At 39.6% G+C, this 27729-nt stretch overlaps 1 protein-coding gene across 1 annotated transcript; it reads right to left on the bottom strand.

Moving 5' to 3' along the window:
* Nucleotides 1-735: 735 nt before the first annotated feature.
* Nucleotides 736-26772, bottom strand: RIOK3 (RIO kinase 3). The gene is made up of 13 exons (XM_066352199.1): nt 26539-26772; nt 19247-19362; nt 18061-18206; nt 17860-17967; nt 17180-17289; nt 15846-15989; nt 15158-15285; nt 8738-8935; nt 7218-7377; nt 5760-5840; nt 5584-5673; nt 4239-4346; nt 736-2366 (listed from the first exon to the last, which is right to left on the bottom strand). The coding sequence occupies exons 1-13, from the start codon at nt 26599-26601 to the stop codon at nt 2259-2261; spliced, it is 1560 nt and encodes a 519-aa protein (XP_066208296.1). The 5' UTR covers nt 26602-26772; the 3' UTR covers nt 736-2258.
* Nucleotides 26773-27729: the final 957 nt, after the last annotated feature.

Here is a 27729-nt window from a genome sequence, read left to right as displayed (position 1 = left end):
CAGCAGACCAAGTAACCCCTTGCTGGAGCCAGGGACCTTGGGTTCAAGCTGGTTGGCTTTTTTTTTTTTTCCTCAAACCAGATGAGCCCGTGCTCAAGCTGGCGACCTCGGGGGTCTCGAACCTGGATCTGACGCTCTATCCACTGTGCCACTGCCTGGTCAGGCACATTCAGATTTTTTTAAACAACAGAGTAGTATATGCCGAGGGAGGAAATGGCAGGATATATGCCACAGTATCACACACACACAGGTTTTTTGAATACAAGGGACTTTTACGTAGCATTTCTCAATTTCTGTGGTATTTAAATCAAATGAGCACGTTTTAGTTTTATGATCATAAAAAGATGACTTTTTATAAAGAGAAAAGTGGCAGATTACCTTGAGATAAGTTTCCTACAGTCCTCATTTTGATAACTTACTTTATTATTCATTTTCATTAAAGTGAGGAAAAGTATCATTATTTCCATATTTTATGGGTTTTTTTCCCATTTGTATTTATTCTTTATTTAGCAAACCATTTTCTACTATATGAGAATTTTACTTTCTAATCTATATGAAGGGAAAACCCTATTTTTCATGTGAAGTAGGCCATTTAAAAGTGAAATCTAAATATGAGAAGTTGAAGGGGAAAAGTGCTTAAAATAGTACTGCTTAATTTTATGCAGAAGGGGTAACTTGGTGCCAGGGCATAATATAAGGAGCAGGAAGAAAACACACAAAGAACCAATTCTGAAATGATTTTTTCATTTTTAATTTCTTAAAAATTATGTTCACAGCACACACTCCAAGAATGCCACAGAGCAATGGTTTGCTGCTCTTAGTCAAACAGAGTATGACAGAAAACAAAACACTTTTAAATGGTTAATGGTTTTTAAAAATTAGGTCTCTAAAACTTCTGTAAAGCCAATAATCACGTCATTTAAATCTTTGTTTCAGAGTAGTAAACACTTTAGAAATGTAGTTAAGTATCTACCCCAAATCACACTTCTCTAAAATACAGTTAAAAGCTATACAACAGAAACAAAAATAAATATTTGCCTAGAAAGAACATATTTGGCATTTTAAAATAATGTTAAAGGAGAAGCTTTCAAGTGTGAATAATGTTTAGATTTTTACTTTCTATTACCAGATTGGGTCTCTAGTGGTTCCAATCTGAAATCAGTAATAGGAATGATTACATTGTAGCTAATGAACTTCAATCCTAACAAAGCCAATGTACTTTCCCAGTATAGTGCTTGAAGTGGCATCCAGCCAGTACTAAAAATTATTCAAAGTGAGGTCAGATAGTTCAAATTAGTTGGTTAATTTGGTACCCAACTTCTTTCAAGCCTAGTGTTCATTTGACTATTTAATATTTCTAATTAGCCTGCTAGAGTTCTCTCAAAATTGATCAGTAAGTATACAGTTTGAATGAAATGTAAACTGAACTTTGTTTCTTTGACTTAATTAAAACATGTCACACAGGGTTAAATCATCTGCCCTTCCAGATGATGTACACTTTCATTATATATGGAGAGGAGATGCACCGTGAGTTACATTCATCTATTTCACTTAAATGTAGAAATGTTGAAAGTTAAATTTTAAAAATTTGGATGGTTCTTACACACTTATTTTTTTCAGAAACCTACAATGCCTTTTCTTGGATTGTGAGTGAGCATGGAAAGGAAGAATTCAGTTTATATTTATGATGAACCAATAAAAAGTGTTTGCTTATATCTATTTCCATCAGCCATTCTGAAACCAGATTTCCATTAATAACTACTACTAAAAGAAGGTATTTTCCTTTGGTCATAATCTGGAAAAAGAATTGAGAAGGGCTAATTTCAGGCCAATAAAATATTTGAGGACAGAAGACACACAAAACAGGGATGTGCTCAGAGCAAGTATGTTGTAATAAAAGCCTCCCTTGTAAACACAACTGTCCTTTCTTCCCATATTTGGAAATGTTACCTAAATTTTAAAAATTCTCATCAAAACACTTTACACCACAGATCCTACAAAATCAGGTCAATTTCAGCTAGGTAACATGTAGCTGTTAAGAATTATATTATCTTGTTCATTAGATGATAGGTAGTAACATTTTATTCTCTCAAGGCCAAGCTAAAAATTCCACACAACTGGCATATGGGTTACAGAGGAAAAAGCACAGAAGCACCATTGTACATCCTCACGCTCTGGTATTCAAGTCCCCGTAACTTCATTGGCGTAGGCGGCCGCAGTCACTCCTGCGCTGACACTGAGAGCGGCGGGAATTGGTGCTATACATCCTGTGGGGCTGGAGCACCTTCCTCGTCTTTCAGAAACGAAGCAGCTTTCCTTCCATTCTTCTGAACGTGATCTTCATTCATTTTCTCCAAAGCTTCTATCTACAAAATTAATACCATTTAAAACTGAATCCAGTTGTCAACATCTTATTTCACAGAAACCATAATTCAGATTGAGCCACCCTCTTTATTCTCATAAAACAAGGTCACTCCTGCCTGGTCTGTGGTGGCGCAGTGGATAAAGCATTGACCTGGAATGCTGAGGTCACCAGTTCGAAGCCCTGAGTTTGCCCGGTCAAGGCACATATGACAAGCAACCAATGAACAACTAAAGTGAAGCAAATATGAGTTGATACTTCTCACTCCCCCTACCTCCTCTTTGCAAAAAAATCAATACATAAAATAAAAAAACAATTCTGACCAGTGCACAGAGCATCCCAGGCGCTGAGGACCTAGATTCAAAACCCCAAAGTCACAGGCTTGAGTGTGGGCTTATCCGGCTTGAGCATGGGGGCACTGGCTTGAGTGTGGGATCACAGACATGACCCCAGGGTCGCTGGCTTGGCTGGACCGCCCCCGTCCCCCGTCAAGGCACATATGAGAAAGCAAGCAATGAACAACTAAAGTGATGCAACTATGAGCTGATGATTCTTATCTCTCTCCCTTCCTGTGTGTCTCTCTCTCTCTCGCTTAAAAAAATGAAAGAAAGAAAAAGGTCATTCCTGATGATGCTGGCCTTCAATTACACAGTATGTTACACATCTACTGCTCACAAAAATGAGGGGATCTTTAACAGCTTCATATTCATTTTGAAATATCCCCTAACTTTTATGTGCAATATATTACAATGTTTCATATACATACTGTACAGCTTGTTGCATACGGGTGTTTTTTACTTGATTACCAGGGTCAATATTTACTTATCTTTATCAGGTTTCCAATTGGAATCAAGGTATGTCTTACTGTGTACTCTATAAAGCTTTCAGGGAACAGGTAAAAGGATTTTCCAGCATTCCTTCAACAATACTAACACCTACTTACTAGCAACTGGACTGAGCTAGATGCTAATTACCATCCTTCTCTGGCCTTAGACTCCTGAAGCATGCCAAATCCAAGTCGCACGGGGAGATCTGGAACAGACTCTACTCGCTCGCTGCTTTGGTATATTGTTGGAAATAATTACCTGCTGTATCATTTTTTAGTTTTTGTTCAATATTAAAAGACGTTTTCTGGAGGGAGATTTCTTTATGTTTCTATAGATCCATGTCGTAATAACTAGGTATTTCCCAGAATGACCACTGGTAACTTTTTATGTTTGTTTAGAAGCACAGACCATGTGTTCTTAATTCTTTTTTTTTTTTTAACTTTTATTTTTTATTTTTTTTTACAGAGTCAGAGAGAGGGATAGATAGGGACAGACAGACAGGAATGGAGAGAGATAAGAAGCATCAGGCAACACTTTAGTTGTTCATTGATTGCTTTCTCATATGTGCCCTGACCGTGGGCCTTCAGCAGACCGAGTAACCCCTTGCTCGAGTCAGCGACTTTGGGTCCAAGCTGGTGAGCTTTGCTCAAACCAGATGAGCCTGCACTCAAGCTGGCGACCTCGGGGTCTCGAACCTCGGTCCTCCCCGCATCCCAGTCCAATGCTCTATCCACTGCGCCACCGCCTGGTCAGTCTGTTCTTAATTCTTGTATCACCAGAGTGTTTACCAGTTAACTTCATAAAACAGGGAAATACAGTGTACTGAAATGTGTTATTTGTCTCACCCAACTGTTAACTCCTCAAAGAACTGTTTTGCTATGTCTATCTTACGGTTTAGGCCTGGAAAGGACCTAAAACATCTCAAGAAAAGAAAAATCTAAAATTAATTTTGTTTTTGAGGGAGGGAAGGATAAAACCAGCTCGGAGTGTCAGTTATCTGCTCTAGCCAGTACTCCATCACCACCAAGGAGAAAAGCAGCTCAGCTTACCTCAGCTAAAAAATCAGCTTCATTATCCGCCGAGATGTTTAAGCCTGAAACAGCATTGAAGAGTTCTCGTTCACTAAGGGCTTCCTTTACTCCTCCTTTCTGGAAAAACTAGTCAAGGAAAGGTAAGACAGAGACTTCAGCAAGGCTCGCTAAAAACAGGCACTAATACACTTGTCAGGCATTGCTCAATGCCTGTTACAGGATCCCACTCAGGTTTAACTGTGCTCCGATCTACTTGTTCTCTGGCCCCTCTTCAGACATCTGCGCTGTGTTCTGCGTTCAAGTCTGTCATTGTCTATACCTGGTCTAAGTTTGCACCTTTAAAGCTGTAAAAATGAGCGGTTTATAAACGGCATCACTCTGAATGTATAAACTCAAAACACTCACTAAATCCCATGAATTAAAATTGTCATACAAGTACAGACATTATTTCCAATATGAAGTTATTTTAGGATTGAGAAAAATCATTACTATCAGAATCTGTTGCTAACAATTCATTTCCTTTAGAACAAACAAGTGTGGCGCACTCTGTATTGACAGTGTCACCTCCCCTAACCTGTGTCCCCTGCCTCACAGGAACAATGACCACATACTGCACCAGTAGGAATCTTGTCCTCTGAATGGTAACAGCAAAGACAGTAAACGTGCAGGCTTACCACACGCCAGCTTCTCTTTAAGCATTTTGCATGTATTAAATGTTTACTGCACTGTTTAAATATTTGGAGCCAAAATAAAAACTACTATATTGGAAATTTAATTCAATGGCTCAAATGTGAGGCATGCAATCAAATTCTTTTTTTTTTTTTTTTTAATTTTTCTGAAGCTAGAAACGGGGAGAGACAGACAGACTCCCGCATGCGCCCGACCGGGATCCACCCGGCACGCCCACCAGGGGGTGATGCTCTGCCCACCAGGGGGCGATGGCATCGCCCTGTCGTGACCAGAGCCACTCTAGCGCCTGGGACAGAGGCCAAGGAGCCATCCCCAGCGCTCGGGCCATCTTTGCTCCAATGGAGCCTCGGCTGCGGGAGGGGAAGAGAGAGACAGAGAGGAAGGAGAGGGGGAGGGGTGGAGAAGCTGATGGGCGCTTCTCCTGTGTGCCCTGGCCGGGAATCGAACCTGGGACTTCTGCACGCCAGGCCGACGCTCTACCACTGAGCCAACCGGCCAGGGCTGCAATCAAATTCTTGATGAAAAAAAACCTGACAAATGGGTCTTTATCTTGAAGGTAGCCAGTAACCAAACCCTTCCTTCAATTTCTAATATCTAGCTTATATTAGAAGTGAGAAAAATATATGAATCTTTTATATCCCATTAAAAAGTCCATATCAGTTTACATGCCTACCTGTGAGACATTCCTACAGTCACGGAACAAGAACTCCAGGCCGTGAGGATGGGTTGGTTCTACAGACTGACTGACATCGATCAACCAAACCTATTTAAATATAGAGCATATGGTGATTTACCTTCAGTAATTTACATCGTCATTTAATCTGAACATTAATAAAATATGCTCCTCACCTGTCCAGCGTGCCACAGCATGTTATATTCACTGAGGTCGGCGTGCACAAGTGTGCACTGATTATACAGCTGCTGCATCAACTGTGAGGAGGCAAGGCAGACATTTAGGAAACGAAGTAACAATTCTAATTTACCAGTTCAACTAAAGGTCCATGCTGAGCAACAGTATCCACAAAAATCAAGACTAGGTTAAAGAGCTAACTTCCTCTTTGTACTATCTAGGGCTGGGCTTTCTTTATTTTTTATTTTATTTTTACTTTTTAAGGTGGGTGGTGCAACAGTGAGACAATGGTGGGTACTGAGTGTGTCCCTGTGATAACATGAGATCAGGAGGCCAAGGGGAAGACCTGGAACCCACAAGAGTGAGAGCAGCCAGCTGTATGGTCACTAACCAGGAGACTTAGGCTTATCCTTCATAAAAGGGCAAAACTGACTCACTGAGACTTCTATGGGATGTATACAATTTCAAAGGTAAAATACTTCCTACAAGACAGAGTAGGAAAGAGATATTCTTATAAATTAAGCAGCACCTATGTTCGTCATTGATGATGAGCCCTAGCCTAATAGTAGAAACACCTTATCGGTGTTAACTCTGTTTCCCAGCCTTAATATAATCAAACAGAATGAGTACATCTCTATTTCATCTCTTCCCCAGCCACCTCACCACCAAGAGAGGAGCCAGAAAAGTAACTGGACTTTCCTCTGAATGTTGTCCGATTGGAGGCCGAGAAAGCTGGATTATCTCCCTAGCTATAACTTAAAAACCTAACTTGTATAACATTTTTGTATTCACATCAACTGTTGACTGATGAGCGCTCCATACAGAGGTGTAATAAGAATATGTTTCTTCACTAGTCAATTAAAACAATATAGAAAACAAATGACAATATTGACATTTACTTAAGCTAGAAGGACCTCAGACTGAATTCAGTTGCTGTCCCAAAACATCAATAGCTCCTTCAGGGCTCCTGACTTTGCCTTCCACCTCTAACAGCTGTGCAGACGGAGAGACCACCCCTGCAGTCTGCAGCTGCACTTTCTTATAATGAGTCCAAATCTGCTTCCCTCAAATTTCCCAGCAAGAAAGGTAATTCCTTTGCAGTGAGAGCAATTATCACTCAAGAAGATATAAAAACCAATCAGACACTATACCTGCTAAATATACTAATGTCAGTTATATTTAATGAAGTGTAGTGAATAACAGCTTCATGCTTCTATGTCACTGATGCTAACAATGGTGTCTTCACTTGCTTCATAAGTCTATTTTTCTACAACAACTCAAGACACTCACATGGTGGTACGGAGACAATTCTTCAATGTTAACATTCCTTCACAAACTTCAGTTTGTTCTTACTATATTATATTACCATCCAATAGTACTATTTTAACAAACGGTTTTAAGTTTGAGAAAATATTTTTAAAAGCAGGTGAGGGAATGCTTTGAAAGGCACAACTTACGTGAAGCGTTTGATAGTAGGCTTCTTTCATTTCTTCACTACTGAGCTTCACTTCTTTCAATTTAGGGGCTGGAACTTGATCATGGCCAATAAAAGACATAACTAAAATGTGTTTCTTGAGCAGCACAACTGATGGACAAGGAATTCCAGCTTTCTGCATTCTATACAGAAGTGATTAAGAATGTAAAGATCAGGAGAGGATGCTGTACTTACTAGAAAAACTAACGAAGGCCTGCAGTGCGCTGGCCGGTTCTTCCCTGGAGATGTGGGAATGCATGTGAAGTAGTGGAAATGGTAGACGAATAAGGAGACAATTCCAGTGCAGTGTGTATGTCCACTGGCAGGGGGACAGAAACTATGGGAGCACGCAGCGCATCACAGAAGGCTTACAGAAACTGGCAAATGGGAATTAGCCAGATTAAGACTGTGTGGGGAAAGGCTGGGCTGGAGGCAGCTCATGTAAGTACGTGGAGGTGTTCACGAGCAGTCTTTTGGGGAGTGTATAAAAATCAACACAGCTGGATCCTGAACAGGATTAAGTGTGTTGGTAACAGGGCAATATAGGTTGAGGCTACAGTGACAGGAAGGCTCTGCATCACAAAAGGACTTTGAACTTTACACTAAAGACTACAGGGGCTACTGAAGAATTATTAAGAAAGGCAGAGGTAAGATCTCAGTACAGAAGAGACAGGAGGCCAGGAAGACCTCTCGAAAAATTACCCTATACTTAGAATTCTTACTAAGTAGAAGAATTTTGCAACTAATAAATATGAATATTACATTTGAAAGCAAACATCTTTAGAAAAAATAAACTAAAATTATGCTTTTAATAAGATACAGCAAAGTTTATTGAGAAAGGTTATTACTGAGTTACTTGGTTGATAAATTCTGCTTAGAGAATTGGGAAACAAGTTTAATATTTTAAAGCAAAATGCAATTTGACCAGTAAGACTCCATACCCACAAAATAAACAAACATTACATGCAATAGACATTTTCTGAAACAAAAAAGGGAAACCATTAATTATAATAAGCCTAATTGGAAGATACAAAAAGATGATGCTTAGATATATGACAAAATATCTTAGGCATAAAATGACTTCATTTCCCTGCACCTTTATGAAGGAAAGGAAAAAAGAAAATGACTTATTTATCCTAAAAATATAAAATTCATACTTCTATGCATGGAAATGTTTATTATAGAAATCCTCATCAAACACTAGAATTTCAAGGCCTTCCATAATTTCTACAAATGAATTTAAAAGAAAGCATAGAAGCTCTGGCCTAATAGGTCAGTTGGTTAGAGCACTGTCCCCATATGCCAAGGTTGGGTTTGATGCCTACCTATGGCACATATGAGTATAAACAAATGAATGCATAATTAAGTGGGATGACAAATAAATGTTTTTCTGTGACTCTCTCACTAAAATCAATTAAAAAAATTTTAGATCTAAAGCATAGATTTTTCACCTGGCTAAGAGGCCTAACACAAAATGGTAACTACTCAAGATTACTTCTTTACCTTGTGAGATTATGCATTTCTTTTTCTGCCCACATTCGGATGACCTTACGTGGATTTAGTTTACTGAAGCGATCTTTAAACCTGAAGTCATCTTTAATATATTTGTCGCGATTCTTAAACTCATTTAGGGTTGTTTTAAATACCTTGATGGCACATTCTGTAGGTATGTATTTACTACATTCCTTTTCATCCTCCATGCTAAATGGAAGAAAAAAAATTAGGTCAGTGTAAGTTGCCAGGTCACAAGTAAAACAACTTCAAAATAAAGATTCTGTGACACATGAGTAGATTCACCTTCTCTGAGAATGACAAAAGTTATTTTTTTTTAAGCTTTCAAGTTTTCGGTCTCAACGAAACCTTAGGCTTTGGTTTTTTAAATCAAACACCCTTTCAATAAGCTGTCAATCAGTTTTCAACAATCCGTAATATAATCCTCACTTCATGACTATGGAACCAAACTCAAGGAACAATGAGGACATACGCACTTTCAGATAGGCTGCAGTCCATCTGGGACGGTTCAGGGCCAAAGTCCCATAAAAGCAACAACCCAGAACAGTCTTTTAAAGCAGTGCCCGTCGCTGCTGGCAGATAACAATGAGTGCAGGGACACTGCCCCGTGACTGTGCACGAGGGCGGGGGAGTGAACGCCTGTGAACAGACAGGCCCCTCCGGGTCGGAAAGGGCAGGCCAGGCTTCCTAGAGCAGGAGGCTGCCGAAACAGAGGCAGTACAATGGGAGTATGAACACGCACAGTCACAGCATTAACAAAAGGACAGGTAGGGACCACTGGACATGCCTGAGGAACAAACACTACAGCTAAGACTTGGCTGAAGAGAGGAAATGAAAGAAGTTAGAGCTGAAGCCATGGAATGGAGACAGACTTGTAAAGAGCCCTGACTGCCAGGTGAGAAGCCTGGATGTATCCCAAAGGTAACAGATATCACCAAGGGTTTGACATACTTCATGATATCAAGTCAATGACAAAGTCAGGAGGGAGGCAGCAGGAGCAGCTAGAAGTGTGGGCCCACTTAGCACGCTATTGCAATGGTCCCACAACAGTGAGCCACTGAGGAGTTTGAATCATGGTGGTGGTGCTGAGGAAGAAGAAACAATATTTACCTTTAAATATCTGAAGGAGTATTAATCTGGAAAAGAAAGGAACTATGTTCCCAGAGGGCAGAATCTGACTCAAACTCCCAACCCCTCCTCTGTAGCTATTTTCCCTGCTGACTCCTCCTCCAGTTAGCCTAAGAGGGTTAGAGTACTCCAACTGGTTCCCAGTAACCTCCTGGGAAATTTCATTTAACTCCGTGGCTTTAAATATCCTCTCTATATAGACAACTACTACATTTCTATCCTCAGTTCCGACCTTCTCCAGAATTTCAGGCCCATTTATGCAGTCCCTACTTGATACCACTTGGATGTCTAGCAGTAATCTTCCAAGTTCATATCCACAGAACAAAATTCTTGATAACTGCACCCTAAACCGGCCCTTTCCTAGGCTCTTGTCTCAGTAATTGGCACCACCTGCTTGTTCCAGCTAAGAATCTACCCTCTCACAGCCCACATCCAATCCAACAGCACCTACCGTTAACGCTTACCTTCAAAACACATACAAATGGTCTCCCAGCCTTCATTTTCATTACCACCTCCTTAGTCCAAACCACTGATCTCTCTCACTTAAACTATTACAGTAAGTTTTTAATTGATCTTACTACTTCTCTTATACTCATAGAATTCATTTTCCACATAGCGGAGTAATCTTTTTATAGGGGGGGAGGGACAGACAGGAAAGGAGAGAGATGAGAAGCATTAACTCACTGCAGTACTTTAGTTGTTCACTGATTGCTTCTCATAAGTGCCTTGACTGGGGGGCTCCAACTGAGCCAGTGATCCCTTGCTCAAGCCAGCAACCTTGGGTTCAAGCCAGGGACCTTTGGGCTCAAACCAGCAACCATAGGGTCATGTCAGTGATCTCAAGTGGCAACCCCACACTCAAGCTGGTAAGCCCATGCTCAAGCCAGATGAGTACACACTCAAGCCAGCGACCTCAGGGTTTTGAACCTGGGTCCTCAGTGTCCCAGGTCGACACTTTTTTTTTTTTTTTAATTTTATTTATTTATTTTTTACAGAGACAGAGAGAGAGAGGGATAGACAGACAGGAACGGAGAGACATGAGAAGCATCAATCATCAGTTTTTTATTGCGCATTGCAACACCCTAGTTGTTCATTGATTGCCCTCCCATACGTGCCCTGACCATGAGCCCTCAGCAGACTGAGTAACCCCTTGCTGGAGTCTCAAACCTGGGTCCTCTGCATCCCAGTCCGGCGCTCTATCCACTGCGCCACCGCCTGGTCAGGCTCGACACTCTTATTCATTATGCCACCGCCTGGTCAGGCTGACTAATCTTTTGAAAACAAAACATAAATCACCGCTCTGGTTCCTACTGCACTGAAATAAAGAGCAGGTTCCTCACCCTGGCCTTACCAGGCCTAACCTCTGCTATTTCTCCAGCTCCTCGCTCCTGCACACACTGCACTCCAGGAGAGCTGGCTTTCCCAAAGTCTCTCAAAGACACCAAGTCCGTACCTGTCTTAAGGCATCATTAGCATTAGTTGTTCTCTAGTCTAGAATGGTCTTCCACCTGACCTTTATACTGTAACCTAGGATGTGCCATTCAAATCTTATTTTTCAGGGAGACAGAGTAGATTCTATCAAGAAAACAATTCCCAGTAATTTAAAGATGTTATAGACATCTTTGGATTTTGAGACCATAGGCTCCCTGTCACTACAATAGATTATCCGTAAGGTAAATGAAATCCTATCAGAAACACACTGAAGAGATTCCTTACTTGGAAGGTCTCGAGGATAGATCCTAATTTGTAATATTTATCTTGTCATTCTTCTACTAAAAAAACTTCCTGGTTTCCTAGTAAACTACACATCTCTCTCTCTCTCTAGTTTTTAAGGTCCTGTTTATCAACTTCCAGTTTGCTATACAGTTTTATATCCTATTACCTCTAAACACTTATCTTCAAAATCTCATTGCCTAAACTTCAATCCTCCATTGTTAGCCCTTTTATTTTTTTTAAAGAATTAAACATTACAGATAAAGCTGAAGCTTCCTTTGATTACCACCCCAGGTAGTTTCATTCCTTATTCCAACTCTCCAGAGGCAATCAGCATCATGAACAACATTTTCCTAGTCTTTTAACAAAGATAGCATGTATTAAATATCCAAATACATAAGCATCTATTTTTAAAACTTCATATACATTATATTCTGTATGACTAAACATTTAGGTAGATAGCATACTATATATATTCTGTTACTAGCTTTTTGCACTCAGTACTGTTTAATTTTTGTTTTGGCCAATTTTTAAAATCCAGGCTGAGATCTAGCTTTATCAAGATCTTATCTCTTAACATGACTGGCAACAATCTTCCTCTGTTCTCTATTTCTAGCCCATATTACAAAGTCTCACTTATATAACTCTGTACTATGTAATTATCTTTTATTGGCCATAACAATTCATGCTGTAATGTCCTCCTCTTGGCCATACCATAAACTCTTTGAGAGTAGAAACATCACATTTTATTTCCTGAAAAACCTAGCATAAGTTACTATGCAATTAATTGTTGACTTAAGGCCAACCTGAGAGGAAGAGAAACCGGAACAATTCTGTAGTAGACAGAATGCTAAGGTGGCCCCCAAGATCCCAACCCAGGTGTACACACTCTGAACAATCCGCTCCCCTTGTGTGTGGGTGGCAGAGCCACTCCCTTCATTAGCTTACATTATGTAGCAAAGGTGATGGTCTAGTCATTCCCAGGATTATATTTCATTGTGTGACTCAGTCTTAGCCAGCTGAAGGGAGAGATTCTCCTGCTGGCTTTGAAGAAGTGACCTACTATATATGAAAGAGCTACACTACCAGACACTCCAGGGGCCTCTACAAGCAGAGAGCAGCCGACACCTAACAGCCAACAAGAAAGTACAGACCTTAGTCCTACAGCTGCAAGAAACTGCATTGTACCACAAGGGAATCCAAGCTCCAGAAGCAGCAGCCTAGTCTACATCTAGTTAGCAGGCCCATGAGACGCTGAGCAGAGAACCCAGCTACGCCTTGCCTGCCTTTCTGATCAATTAAACTACGAGATAACACATGGGTAGTGTTGTTAAGCTGCTAAGCCTGTGGTAATTTGTCACAGAAAACTAATATGACTTTTAAAAGCATTTACTCTCAGTTGTAGAAAACCAAATGCTCTCTAGTTTTGCTAAATTACACTACCAAAATACAGATTATAATACCAATTCCACCAAAAAGGAAACAGATTATTCATTATAACAAAGTATTATTAAGTATATCGAAAAAATGGACAAAGGATAAACAAGGCAACTAGAAAGAAAAATACAAACGGCCAATGAAACATATGAACAAAATGTACAGCCTTAATCAAAATTAAATAAATACACACCAAAATATCAAAACAGTGCGTTTAATCTTTCACAGTGACAAAAAATACTGTTTGATGAGGACGAGGAAGACAAGCTCATACTGCTGATGGGAGCATAAAGTGAGTAACTCTAACTCTCTAAGGCAATTGGGCAATATCAATTGACATTTAGAATGTACACAAGCTGCGGATTTGACTAGTGCACAGGAAAAATTGCATTTGCCCTATCATTCAACGATAACACAAATTCAAGATTCTGGTCTTTGGTGTGATACACACAAAAAATCTTTTTAATTTTTAGTAAAAGAAATAAAGAAATACTGCTTGCTACAATAGCCGGTTCAAAGGCTCCAACAGTGAGCAAATATGAGACTTTCCATTCAATGAGGTCTTCTACTACTGAACAAAAAGAGAGAAAAAAGTGTATAGATAGTCTGTGCCCCACAATTTCAGCATTAGGAGTTTAGTTTAAGGATATATTAGCAAAAGCATACCACGGTAGATGTACAAGGATATTCCTATATATTTACACAGTAGAACATACTATCATAATAACGGGTGAAGTAAGCCAGTAACATAGAAGGAGCTAAGATATATTACTGAAAAACTAAGATTCTGAATGTAAAGTTATAATCTCTTTTATATAAACACGAGGGATATAGGCATAAAAAATTTCTGGAACACTATAGAGTAAAAATTGTTAATAGTGGTTATCTTTAGAGAAAAGATCTGTGGGGTGAAAGCTGGTAAGAAAAGGCAACTTTTAAATTTATCTTTTCTGTAAAGTCCTAATTTCTGCCACAAGTAATCTTTCATTTTAAATAATTTGTACCATTAGGTATATTTTCCTGGTCTTAGGGAACCCTCAAATTAAATTCAGAAGTAGGGCAAAAAAGCATAAAGTAAGGGCAACAAAGCTTAAAGCTTAAGTAAGATTAACATGTACCAGGTATTGTCAAGTATGACCTTATTTGTCCCCACAAAAATCCTAACAAGAATCCTATGAGGCAAGGGTCAATTTACAAATGAGGTTTAGTAACTTGCTCCAGATCATACAGCTTAAAAAATGTTGAACTATTTTATCCTAACATTCATTGTTATCCTTTTTTTTTTGGGGGGGGGGGCATAACAGGGTAATTCAATATACAATTATATGTGTATATCTCATCTAGAAAGGGAGACTAGTTAATTAGTGTAAAAAAATCTAAGAAAAAGACATGAGCATCAATTGTTTGAATCCCCTTAAGTATACAGTAAATAACCTTCTAAACCTAAAATAACTAGAATAATTTTTGTAATCTATTTTAACGTTTTTATTTGTAAACAATGTTAAGACAAAGGGAGAGCTGAGCTAGGAGCCCTGCTGTGACTTCAGTGGTAACAGATGATTTCATATTCCTGGCACCTTCCTGAACAGGCTCCACTTCTAAAAATGTTTCTCCTTCCCATGCCATTCTTGACTCATCTCAGCCCTCATAACAAAAGTGAAGTGGGTAGGATCTAAACAGCATTAAGATCTCCAAGAGACATTTTCTTAAATGTAAGCATTATTTAAAGCTAGAATTTCTTAAATTAAGGGTTAGAGTTATGAGGAGAATGAGTGACTGATCTAAACAAATCCCTTCCGACCTGGTACCAAAAAGCCCTGAGACAAACTCAGGATCAAGCTTTAATCTGCTTCTTACAGCTGCTTATATGATATACTCTGATTACAATAAAGCAGAAAGAATACGCACAGAAAAAATACTAAAGGAGTCTACATAAACCTAATGGTTACCACCAGATAAAGGCGAATAAAATGAGTTTTTTTACATTCTTATATTGTCTAAATTTTCTACAATAACATTTTAAATAATCTTCTTTCCATGAAGCAGTAACTTTGATTTTGTATAAATCCATTCATACTGGAGAGAGGGACTCAGTTTTTGTTGACACAATGGTATTGTATTTTGCTTATTTACCTCCCTCCATATGCATGAAAGACAACAGACTCCTTTCCTGTACTAATGCAGCCAGTGATTGTCTCCAACATTCCAGAGTTGACCATTTTATACATAAGTAAACGTGTCTTAGGATCAACTGCTTTTTCCTGCAAGAGATACAGTACTATAAATGAAAATGTTCATCACACATAATATTTTCTCAGCCATTTCTAATAGAAAATGTTCAAAATACATACCTTTTTAATCTTTATTATTTATTTAGAACAGGCTATTAAGAGTAGCATCAAGATACAATTCATTCTTGTAACTTTAATGTCTTTGAAAATGAATACATAAAAGAATCACTCAAAGTCAGATGTTAGCTTAGTCAAAATCTTATCGCCAAAGTTTAAACAGCTCTCCCAGTAAACTTACCATTAGTTTGTTTTTCTAAAGGTTTAAAAATTACTTTATGCTCAAGATATTAGACACTGTCTTATTAATGTACATTAGAGATTGTCTTTAAAATCTTAGAACATTAATATGCAAGATACACTATACAGTTCAAATTATGATCACTTAAATGTTAGTTTTAAGTGATTAATAACCATTATATTAAATCTAAAAAGTATAATAAGCAAAGCTAGTTGAGTTTTACCTACAACTTTGATTTGAAAAACTACTCTCATGAAAACAGTATCAAACAAAAGGATGTAAGATTACTTACTGCAGTAGAATGTTCTTTTTTCTCATGGAGGCGTGCACTTCGACGTTCTTCTGAGTACGCATGTTGTTTTAAAGCATTGAAAACATGGTTTGATAGTTTTAAATCCATTCCAATTCCATCTCCTACCTGAAACCCAGGTGCAAACTGCCCCCCAAAAAGAATTAACATCTGAGTACTTTAATACAGGACCAGTAAAAACAAAACAATGAGAAGACCAGTCTGTACTAGAAAACAGGTTTCCTACTCAGTAAATGATCAGGCTATGAAGCAGAGGCCATAGGTATAGAGAAAAAATAAAGTTACTCACTAATAAACAGAAAGGAGAACAGGGCTATTTCAGAATTTGGCACCCAAATGAGGAAGTTTAGTCTAGTCTAGGCACAGAAAACATCCAATCACAACTAAAAACTAAAGTATTTCAGCATATGCTTTGTACCTTGCTTTTACATTGGACAGAGGGCACATTATATTTTGAGGACCACACTAAATCTTACCAAAGAAATAAAATTTCATAATTATTTCTGAGGAATGAGTTAGTATAGCAAGCCATTCCCACACCATGACAATTATGCTCTAGAGCTGCACTGTTCAATACGGTAGCCACTAGCCACATGTGGATATTTACAGTTTAATTAATTAAAATAAAATAAAATATTCAGTTTCTCAGTTAAACCACCCAAATTTCAATTTTCAAATATAGTTAAAATATTAGATAGCATAGATATAAAACATTCTACTATCACAGAAAGTTCTATCGGACAGGTTGTTCTAGAGTCAGATCTGGATTGTTTCTAGACTTTACGAATATGTTTACTTAACAAGTATTTGTGTCCTTAAGTCTAAATATTTTATTATACAAAATATGTATGAAAGAGTAAAAATGCTATTTTTTTCCTTTTTCTCCTATTATATTTTATTTCTGATTTCTCAGGGGTAGTTCAGGCACAAGATAAAACATCTTAAAAGTATAAAAGGGGATATGGTAGAAAGTATTCCTCTCTCCCATTCTTACTGCCCAATAACCAGTTATTTGTTCTTGGGTAGGGGTGCTATTTTACAAAATACAAATGTTACTTTCTTAAGAACAACTTCTTAATTTTAGAATCAATATAAATCAAACTATTTTTCTTAATATTATAGAATTTTGTCCTGCAGTACATTATATTCTCATTAGTGACTGAGATGTTTTGTGATCTTGCCATATTATAATAGGAAACATCTTTAGAAAGGATGAAGGATATTTCTAGAAATTTAAGATACTGTATTTAGAATCCCATGTTTTAACTTATTCTAATAAAACTCTCAATTCAGAGGTTATGCTTTCTGTAACTTACATTTTCCATTCTGGCTGTATTCTTTCTCCCACATACTATTTCATCATGTTTGGTGGTGATGTCTTTTCCTTTTCCAATAAAACCCTTTTTTGGAGTAGGAACTGGTTTTGCTAGAAGCAATTAAGACAAGCCAAGTATGTAGAAATAGCAAGGACTAAATTGCTGAATTCAATATTGTCTAAAAAGGTATCTGAAACTAACAGTAAATTGCCAAATGAGACTCAAATATAAGAATTCAGGCCCTGGCCGGTTGGCTCAGTGGTAGAGCGTTGGCCTGGCATGCAGGAGTCCCGGATTCGATTCCCGGCCAGGGCACACAGGAGAAACGCCCATCTGCTTCTCCACCCCTTCCCCTCTCCTTCCTCTCTGTCTCACTTCCCCTCCCAGCCCAGGCTCCATTGGAGCAAGGTTGGCCCGGGTGCTGAGGATGGCTCCATGGCCTCTGCCTCAGGTGCTAGAATGGCCCTGGTTGCAACAGAGCAACGCCCCAGATGGGCAGAGCATTGCCCCCTGGTGGGCGTGCGGGGGGGGGGGGATCCCGGTCAGGCGCATGCGGGAGTCTGTCTGACTGCCTCCCCGTTTCCAACTTCAGAAAAATACAAAAAAAAAGAAAAAAATAGATAAGAATTCATTGGAAAACTTAGTCTTCCTATGTCCCCATCAAATAAAAGCACTGATACCTGGTCTATAGGGATCATCACAAGTATCCTGCCAGTCGACTTCATCTTCAGAACTATCACTATCTTCATAAGGATGCACTTTTCGATAATTTTCAAAGGAAATGGAAACTTAAAAGGCAAAAAGAGTTGAAGACTTATTTACGAGCACTAATCAAGCATTTTCTACCATCCAATGCAGTTGTCACAATAAGGTCATAGTACCTTTGCTATCTCCATTGAATTTTTTTTCTTCACGCCTAAGCTGTGCATCATATTCTCTGTCAAATTCCATCTGTAGCATCTGAGCCAGCATTAGGTCACTAGAAGTATCAGTGTTTTCTCCAGTAATAAATGGTCCTTCAGCAACACTATTCAAAATAAGGCAATATAAACTAACATACTGTGCTGATGTAAAGAGATGCTACCAATTATGAGATTAGGATGTGTTTTATTTACTGTTCAAAATTACACTATAGAAATGGGAAAAACTTTACCAAACACCTTCTCCTGCCCAGCTGCCCTCTGATTAAAGGCAGGAACCTGTGAGAGCACCAACTAAGATTAACCCTTTGAGTAGGGAGTTTTTTTCATGCTCACTGATCCCCAGAGTTTTTTTTTCAAAAAGTGAAAATAGTTCCAGTTACAGTTTTATTAACTTAAAATCATGTTTGTTTGATAAACAATTTATGGAAACAAGAAGAACATACATTTGCCTTTTTTAATGTTGCCTTATATATTTTTAAAATAAAAAGATCGTACTCTGGATGGTCAGGAGGCACGAAGATGTACATGAACGTTCGTACTACTCAAAGGGTTAAGAAAGTTGTGAGAAACCTGGCTAGGAAGCTCAGCTATTTAAAGCATAGTCCCAATACACCCAAGGTCACAGGTTTGATTCCCAGTCACGGCACATATAAGAATCAACCAATGGAACAACAAATTGATGTTTCTCTCTCTCTCCTCCACTTCCATTCTCTCTAAAAATCAATGAATAAAAAACTTAAAAGAAAACTGCAAGAGAAAGCTGAAGGGTCTATAATAAAATCCACACTAAGACCCAAAATTCACTTGCTGTGTGTTCTGATCAAAGGAGAGATAATATCTATACAAAAATAAACTACAGGCATTTGATTAAAACATTATTTGATAATTGGAGACCATCTAGTTCAACTGTTACAATAACTAAAACCCCGAGAAACCAAGTGGTTTGTCTGAGATAATACTAAAACTCCTCACAGAATCAGGACCAGAACTCAAGTGTCAGAAGACTGCCAGCATGGTGCTTTCTCCTGCACTGCTTTTCTAAGTGTTTTTCTTCATCATCTGTGATGACAATCACTAATTAAATCCTAAAACTTTGTTAAAATAAGCTGCTTAACAAAACAAATGTTTTGTGAACTTTACTTACACAACTTTAGGAAAGGCGGCAGCTTCTTCTTCTAACTGCAACTCTTTAGCCAACTCTTCACTCATTACATCAGACAAAGAACAAGATATTGTATTCTGAGGGGCAGCCCATGGACACTATTTAAAAAAAAAAAAAAGGAAAAATTCAATTCATAATAATGAAATTAAAATACCTTCCAAACTTGGAAATAGAGTTATCTTTTGAGAATCAACTAGTAAATCAACCCAAAGTGAAAATGTTTCCCAGCTCAAATCTAATCAATGATAAATGTAAACTAAGCCAACTTAACACTTTCTAACCTGTTTTGGTAACTGTGTCCTTTCAGTTGAAGGGGAGCTATCACCCACTAGCCAATGAGTTCATGTAAAGCCCTGTTCCAAATCCATGCTCAACAGCAAACATCTGTTTATAATCTGGCTTCCATGTAGATTCTCTTATGGGAACAGACTCTACCAACTGGCACAATTTAAGCCCATCTGGAAGTTATACCTCATTCTAATTTACGTAAGTCTTTCAGATGTAAAAATCATGTGTCAGTCTCTCTCAAAACAACTTGGGATATGCTAAAACAAAAATAATGACAAATTGCCTGACCTGTGGTGGCACACTGGATAAAGTGTCCACCTAGATTGCTGAGGTCGCCTGTTTGAAACCCTGGGCTAGTCTGGTCAAAGCACATATGGGAATTGATTATTCCTGCTCCTCCCTCCTCCCCTCTCTAAAATGAATTAAAAAATAACAACAAACAATAAAAACTATATTTCTGAACTTCAAAAGTTGAGAAAGTCTTAAAACAATACCACTACAGCAAAGTGATAGTCTGTGAGACTCTTCCGAAGTGGCTATCAAGTCAGCCTTCCTCAATGATATCACTATCAGCCCTCTTGAAATACAAACTGTAGGTATTGCACAACTCTTAAGTTTTTGAGAGGACAAGCCATACTTAGCAATAGCAAATGATTGCACTTGACAGTCTAGTGATTACGACCATCAATGCTGAATAAGATGTCAAAATATCTCAACTTGCCCAGCTTCCCTTCCAAGATTCTACCTCAAGATATCACCCTCTCATCACAAAGCTAGGGCCTCCTTTCTGCTTCCAGTGCTGCTAGTTACCAGTCAAGCACATCACAACACAATGGTTTTTCTAAAATGCAGATTTGATTGGTCCAGTTTCCTTCCTTAAAGCTCTTTCATTGTGTTAACCTTTTCCACTGCCTTTAGGATAGAGTACAGACTCATTCCTTAACTACTACTACTGAGTACTTTAGAACAGTACAGCATATTTGCTTTAGCCAAACAAACTGCTTAGTCAAGTTCTATCTGGCTAAGGGCTTGTTGGTGTGACTCTGAGACAAAGGGCAACAGACTGTGGTAACTGTGTGGTAACCACAGCACTGAGGTTCAGGCTGTCATGGTGAAGTATTTAAAAGGGTGATAAATGACAGCTACGCCTAAGTGAGTCAGCATCAAGTTTTATCTAGCCTCACCCTGAGACTGATGAGAAGTGCCGGAGAGAACCAGGAGGCTTCCTCAAGATCTAAAGTGACTTCAGTAGCCCAGATCTTATCAGTAATTAAGCACTCTCCTGGTGAGGATCTGGAGGTCTGGAATACTGAAACTCTCTGTAATCTGGAGAACATAGCTAATCTTTTGGCCACATAACTGCTTACTTCCTTCTAAATCCTCTATGTAGAAGACACAATGCTGCCTAGAAATACTTCATCTAACCAGTTTCAAAGTCCAGATTCCAAAAGACAAACAACTATATTCTCTAACGCAAAACTGACAATCACATTTTGCAATGACTAATAGTAAAATAAAAGAGAATAATTCACTATATATTGAGTCACTTAAGTTATATATATATAACTTACATAGATATTTAAGTCACAAAACAATTGAGCAGTTGCAATATCATCCGTATTTTATAGATCTATGAACTGAGACACAAAGGTTTTTCTTTGTAGGCAGAAGTGCTGAGATTTAAACAAACAGTTGGACCTAAGAGCCTGCACTTAGTTTTTTGCTGTACTGCTTCCCTAATCATCTTTGTGTTGGGGTATGAGAAATAGACTGCTGTACTGCCTGCAGTTTAAAATCCAAATTCCTCAGCAGTATGTGTCCTTCACAACTTGACCTAATTTTTTTTTAATATTTATTTTTATTTTATTTATTCATTTTAGAAAGGAGAGAGAGGGAGAGAGAGAGAGAAACAGAGAGAGAGAAGGGGGAGGAGCAGGAAGCATCAACTCCCATATGTGCCTTGACCAGGCAAGCCCAGGGTTTCAAACCGGCGACCTCAGCATTTCCAGGTCGACGCTTTATCCACTGCGCCACCACAGGTCAGAACTTGACCTAATTTAACTTTCCAGTCTCATTTACCCTCATCACCTACGCTCAAGCAACAATTAATTATATGCCAAATACGGCATACTTTCATCCTTCCGCACTTCTTTCCTTATGCTTTCTCTTCTTATCAATTTCCCTTAATTAAATTACACTTCCTCCTTAAAGCTGTCTCAATTCCATCCTTTCCTGTGTGTTGCCATACTACTGTGCATTGTCTGAGCAGGACCAATCACTGTATTGGATACTGCATCCACACAATGCAGCAGTAGCCCCTTGAAAGGCAAGGTCTTTCCATTCTCAGCGTCCAGCACAGAGCTTCAGACAGAAAGACACACTTTAGCACTTACTGGTTATGTGCCACAGGGAAACACTAGTGATACTTCATGAAACTGTCAGGTTGTCCCTAGGCTACAGAAGTCCGGTGCCTTTCTATACTCCTAATATTCTAAAGTCCTTTTTCCATCTTGAAGTTGGCCCCTTGCCCACCCACTTCTGATGATTCTAATCTTTTGTGAAGGTCAATTAATTCCACACTAATGTGTAAAATTAGCTGACAATTTCTTGGAACAGGCAAGAATGAATGGCAGTAACCGTGATTTTGAGGCAGAGATTTACCTACTCCCAAAACAGACTGAATCAGAAAGGGAAGCATGTAGAGGGCACAGTGGGCAGCAAGACACCCTGCCCACTCCCACTGCTCTTCTCCTGGGGGTCCCTGACTCTAGAACTGTACCTCCCTTACCTCTGCTGACCAGCTCGCTGGGGCGCCTTCCTAGGGTGAGAGTAAACAAGCACAGACTTTAGAAAGGTTGCCAACTCCAGTCCCTTGATCAAGTCTAAACTCTCCAAACCTGCAGTCAAAAGACCTCCATAAATGATTTTAAACTGTGTAAGGGACACTCCACCACAGGCACAAGGGGTTTACCACCCCCAAGGGGGCTTAGGAAATTTACTAGGGGCTCCTCTTAGGAATGGGACCCATGGAGTGTATGTAGAGAAATCCTCTGTCATCATCTTGCAACTCTTCAGTAATCAGGCACCCTTTGTAATTTGAGAAATTTGTTAAATGTTAAAATAATAATAAATCTAAGATTAAAAAAAAAAAGCCCCCACAATCTTCTCTATCTTGGCTGCCCAACATCTTTTCCCACTATTCCCTTCATCAATATAAACACCCCATTACGTCAGATGGGAAACACCACACAATTCTTTCTAGCTGGTTATTCTGCTTTAAATGACATCAAGTCCAGCCCCCCTGATTCACTCTTTCCTGTTTGCTGAAGAACCAGGAGACCCACTATGTTTTCCTCTCCTCTGGGAAACTGCCACCATTGAACTCTACTCCTTGGGGTTCTTCACCACTACCACATTCTCTCACATCTGGCTGACAGCAGCTCGAGGAAAATAGTCCCTTTTTCCTTCCAGCTCCTCAAAATGTGTCCCCTAGCTGCCCATCCCATTTTTCTTTTTTTAAAGCTTTTACTGCAGACAACTATAGGGGAAACCTCGAGTAAAATAAAAATAGAAAACAGCAAACACAAAGGGGGGCACATAAAAGTCCAAGTCCTCAACTTAGAGCAACAAGAGACCCATAACCCACAGGGTGGTCCCTGTCTACCCATGCAGCTAGAAGAGAAAACCTAGGCAGAGTACTTAAGTGGGTAATTTTACTTCTCAGGACAAGGCTCTCTGGAAAGCGTTATCTGGGTTTATACAACTGTCATGAATAGGTTGTTGTTTTAACTTTAAATTTTAGAGTTTCATATTTATAGGAAAATTGCCGAGAGTACAGAGTTCCCAAACATTTCATAAGTAATTGCTCCTGTATTAGTACTCTATATTTGTCACAATTAACAAACCAATGTTTATACATTATTATTAACTGAAGTCCATCCTTTACTCAGAATTCCTTAGTTTTTCTCAAATGTTCCTTTTTCTTCCACAATCCTATCGAGGATAGCACACATTCAGTTATCATGTCTCTTTAGGCTCCCTTTGGCTGTCAGTTTTTTACTTTACTTGTTTTTGATGACCTTGACAGTTTTGAGGAGTACTAATTTTTTACAGCTCCCTATCCAACAGAGCTACACACTTCCTCATTTTTGCCTATGAGCCAATCCTCCTCCTTGGAGTAACCCCTAACATTCTTTGTCCATAAAGCAGTGTGGCATTTTATACACGGTAGCCCAGAACCTTGGGGGAGGGGCTGCCCAAGACCATTTCAGGATCTGTGAGGTCAAAATTATTTTCATCACAGTACTAAGACATAGTCTCTTCCACTCTCATTCTCTAAGAGCAGAGTTTTCCAGAGCCTATGATCAGCTACAACATCACTATGGCTACTGGAACGTGTGGGTGTGTATTCTTCCTGCAATTTCCAACCTTTTTATTTTCCCTAAGATTATATTTATTGACTTTACAGGGTTGGGTGAGGGGACAAGAAGTAGTTGCTTCACGCTATCTGTTCATTGGTATCTTGTTGTATGTGTTTTACGGGGCAAGCTCAGTTTTGAACCGGTGACCTCAGCATTCCAGGTTGGCGCTCTGGCCACTGCGCCACCACAGGCCAGGCGAACATTTTCTAAAGTAGTAGGTTTATAATATAAATGTTCATTTTTAGAGATAAATTCAGTTTGTACTCAATGTGTCTACTATGCACTAATTTACCAATCCTCGATTACACCTGCTATAATATCTACATCTATGAAGCTGGATTTTCTTCATATACTTCAACCAAATTATAATGCAGCAGACTGAAGGAAAAAAGGAGCTATGAGAACCCAGCTGTCTTTTATTAAGTTATACATTTAAAATCACTTGCAAAGCCCTGGCTGGTTGGCTCAGTGGTAGAGCGTCAGCCTGGCGTGCAGGAGTCCTGGGTTCATTTCCCAGCCAGGGCACACAGGAAAAGTGCCCATCTGCTTCTCCACCCCTCCCCCTCTCCTTCCTCTCTGTCTCTCTCTTCCCCTCCCGCAGCCGAGGCTCCACTGGAGCAAAGATGGCCCGGGCGCTGAGGATGGCTCCGTGGCCTCTGCCTCAGGCGCTAGAATGGCTCTGGATGCAACAGAGCGAAGCCCCAGAGGGGCAGAGCATCGCCTCCTGGTGAGCATGCTGGGTGGATCCTGGTTGGGCGCATGCAGGAGTCTGTCTGACTGCCTCCCCGTTTCCAGCTTCGGAAAAATGCAAAAAAAAAAATAAATAAAATAAAAATAAAAAAATCACTTGCAAAAATGTAAAACAATATTATTCTCTTCACTATTTTTTTGTTTGTTTTGGAAAATAGTTTTAAATATAAAATATTACATTTTATATTAATATGACTTTTAAATCACTTAAAATATTTTAATTTTTCAGTTTTAATTTTTGATGTGACAGGTATCAACAGCAATAACCAATATTAACAAAAGTTCTGTGGGGTCTTCAATAATTTTTAAGGATGCAAAGAAATCCCAATTGAAAAGTTTTAAGAATTGCTGCCCTTTAACATTCTATTTTTCAAGACATTCCTCAAAACTGCACCCTCTCCATGTAGGCTACCATAACCACTTTTGTCTGCCAAGAGTTAAAGAAGGAAAGGATTAAATAAAACTTACAGCATCTTTCTAATTTTTTTGCCTGTGAAATGCTATCTTCCCAAGAGAACATCAATAAACTCAGGATGTTTTTTTGTTGAATGATAAAAATAAAATCTGATGAGGTAAATTTAAATTAAAATATAACTGATTTCAAGAATTTTATTACTGAGTTAGTTTTTTGCAAGTAAAATTTGTTCTGAGGTTAGGTAATCTGAGCAAAGTTTATTGTATTTGACATTTTCACAAGACACTACAGATGCTTAATTGGAGGAATTTAACATGTAAAGTATATATTAATTAGTCTCTACTGATTTTGCCCCTTTATGTCTACTGATCTTGGGCTTGAAAACAAGGTGTTAGTAGGAAAAAAAAAGTACATGAAATAACATGTAGATGTAACCATAATTGCCAAAGGAATGGAGACTCTCCCTACAGTTGTATGAGAACTTTCATAAAACTAATTTTACTTAGTAAGCTAATTATTTCCTCCTTCTCCTGTTAAGATCTGGCCTGAAGGTCTCATAAGATTTACAAGTGACCCTTTACACACACACAAAAAAAAGGTTCTGCGCTGGCGTGTAAAGAACTAAAAAAAAGTTGGATTCCTTCACAACTTTAATTTTAGGAATACAAAATCCTAATGCAAGCACTCTTCTTTTCAAGCACACCCTCAATCAAGTGGAGGAAGAGTCTCCTCGTACTTCCAGTGAAAGTATTACAGAAAGCACAGCCTGAATTCCAGAAACCAAATGTCAAATGCTTCATAAAATTAAAAGTTGGCCAGTATACGAAAAAGCTAAAATGTTTCAGCTCAAGCCAGTAAGAATTCATAACCGGTTTACAGTACGCGGAGTACACTTCATTATTAGCCAACTGTAGAAAAGGGGCTCCTGGAGTCACCTTTTACTACTTACAAAAACAAGCAATTGCCGAAGTAGGATAACCGCACTTGTCAAGTTAGGACACAGCTGTCTCAATCCCCTTTCTGTCCGGCTTCCTGAGTTACTGGGCTGACTCACTTGGCCCGTGAAAAACAAGTCGGTGCCTGCTCTCCCTCACACGTCACTGTCCCTAAGCGAGCCCGGCCCACCAACACGCAACGGAGCTTCAGAGAGCAAGGGGCCGACCTAAAGGGAGACCCCGAGTGCCCGGCAGCCTGGCCCCCTCCTCTCCTCTCCTCTCCCACTCCTCCTCTGGCGACCCTGCAGCCCCGCCCTCCTTTCCGAGGTCGCCGGGGTCTCGCCCAGAACTTTCCGAGTCGCCTTCGGAGCCGCCTCGGCGCCTTCCACCCCCTCTGGGCTCTCCGACAAGACCAGCCCTGGTGACCAAGGTACTGCAGGTGCGCTGGCCCCGACCGCCACTCACCTTGTTGGGTCCCCAGGCCGCTGCTGGCCCGGCTTCAGGCGATGACACTCCTACCAGATCCATGAGGGGGAAGAAGTCAGAGATGAGAACAGAGCAGACAGAAAGCAGGACGGGGAAGCAGCCTCCTCCAAGGAGACAGGAGGCGGGGTAGGGGCGACCAGGCGGCTGGGGCCGGAGCTAAGGTGACAGATGGCGGCCACCGCCGCCGCCGCCGCGCCCGGAACTAGAACTCCTCTCTTCTGCCTTTTCCGCTGGGACCGTCGCTTCGGATTGGTCATGTCTCCGGGCTCCGCCTTAAGCCTCCTATGCCCGCCCCCGAAGAGCTGCACTTCCGGCCTCTGCTGGTCGGGGCGGCCCGTGTGGGGTGGGGCAGAGGTCAGCAGTGGCTTCTCTGGCCAGGCGGTATTCTGTCCTCGCCCTGCCTTCCCCTTATTTCCTTCTTGGCTGGGGAAAATAGCCTCTGGATCTAGTTATCTGAGTTAAACCCTGTGGACTATAAATAAACAAGCCTACGAATCTGTTTGTTATTTCCCGGCTTAATTCTAAACTGTGTTGGAGTGGGAGATACAAAGTGGTAGGTTTAGCGGAGAGAGGCTGAGGCAGATCATCGGATATTTGTTAATGCATTTTGTCATTAGGAGGAGGACAGGAGGACATGGAATGTGGATAATGTAAAATATGTTACTTAATATTGAGATACATAGGAATGCCTAATAAAAATTTTTACTTTGTATTTGGTGGAGAGATTCTTATAAAGTGAATGGATTAGAAGTAGCTAAGTTTTCACTTATGGTATATGTTCATGCACTATTCAAAGTACTTTATTAACTCGTCAGTCCTCAAAATAATTCTGAAAGGTAAACTCTTATTGTTTACCAGTAATGAAACTGAGGCACAGGGAAATAAGTACCCTATTTCCCCATGTATAAGACACACTTAAAAAAAAAAAGTTGGGGTCTAAAAACTGGGTACATCTTATGCAGTGGTTGTAGTTTTTTTACTTGCATTTCCCGCTTTTTCGTGCTTGTTTTTGGACTCCTTGAAACTGATTCGTTATCAGACACAGATGAGGACAAGCTAATGTATGGCAGTTTTGGGAGGAGGGTTTGTTTTTCTTTCTTTTTTTAAAAATTTTTATTGCCTTTAGAGAAAGGAAGGGGAGGGAGAGAAAGTGAGAGGGAGAGAAACATC

This window comes from Saccopteryx leptura, chromosome 11 (assembly GCF_036850995.1).
Source record: "Saccopteryx leptura isolate mSacLep1 chromosome 11, mSacLep1_pri_phased_curated, whole genome shotgun sequence".
Classification (NCBI taxonomy): Eukaryota; Metazoa; Chordata; class Mammalia; order Chiroptera; family Emballonuridae; genus Saccopteryx; species Saccopteryx leptura.
Note: the sequence above shows the minus strand (reverse complement) of the source record. Positions and strands in the feature narration are given on the sequence as shown.

Excerpts from the sequence above, each read along its gene's own strand:
- RIOK3 (XM_066352199.1), bottom strand. The coding sequence starts at position 26,601 with ATGGATCTGGTAGGAGTGTCATCGCCTGAAGCCGGGCCAGCAGCGGCC. Across the intron at positions 5,841-7,217 it reads CCTACTATCAAACGCTTCAC|TTGATGCAGCAGCTGTATAA; the intron begins GTAAGTTGTGCC and ends GCCTCCTCACAG. Across the intron at positions 2,367-4,238 it reads AAGCTGATTTTTTAGCTGAG|ATAGAAGCTTTGGAGAAAAT; the intron begins GTAAGCTGAGCT and ends TTAATTTTGTAG.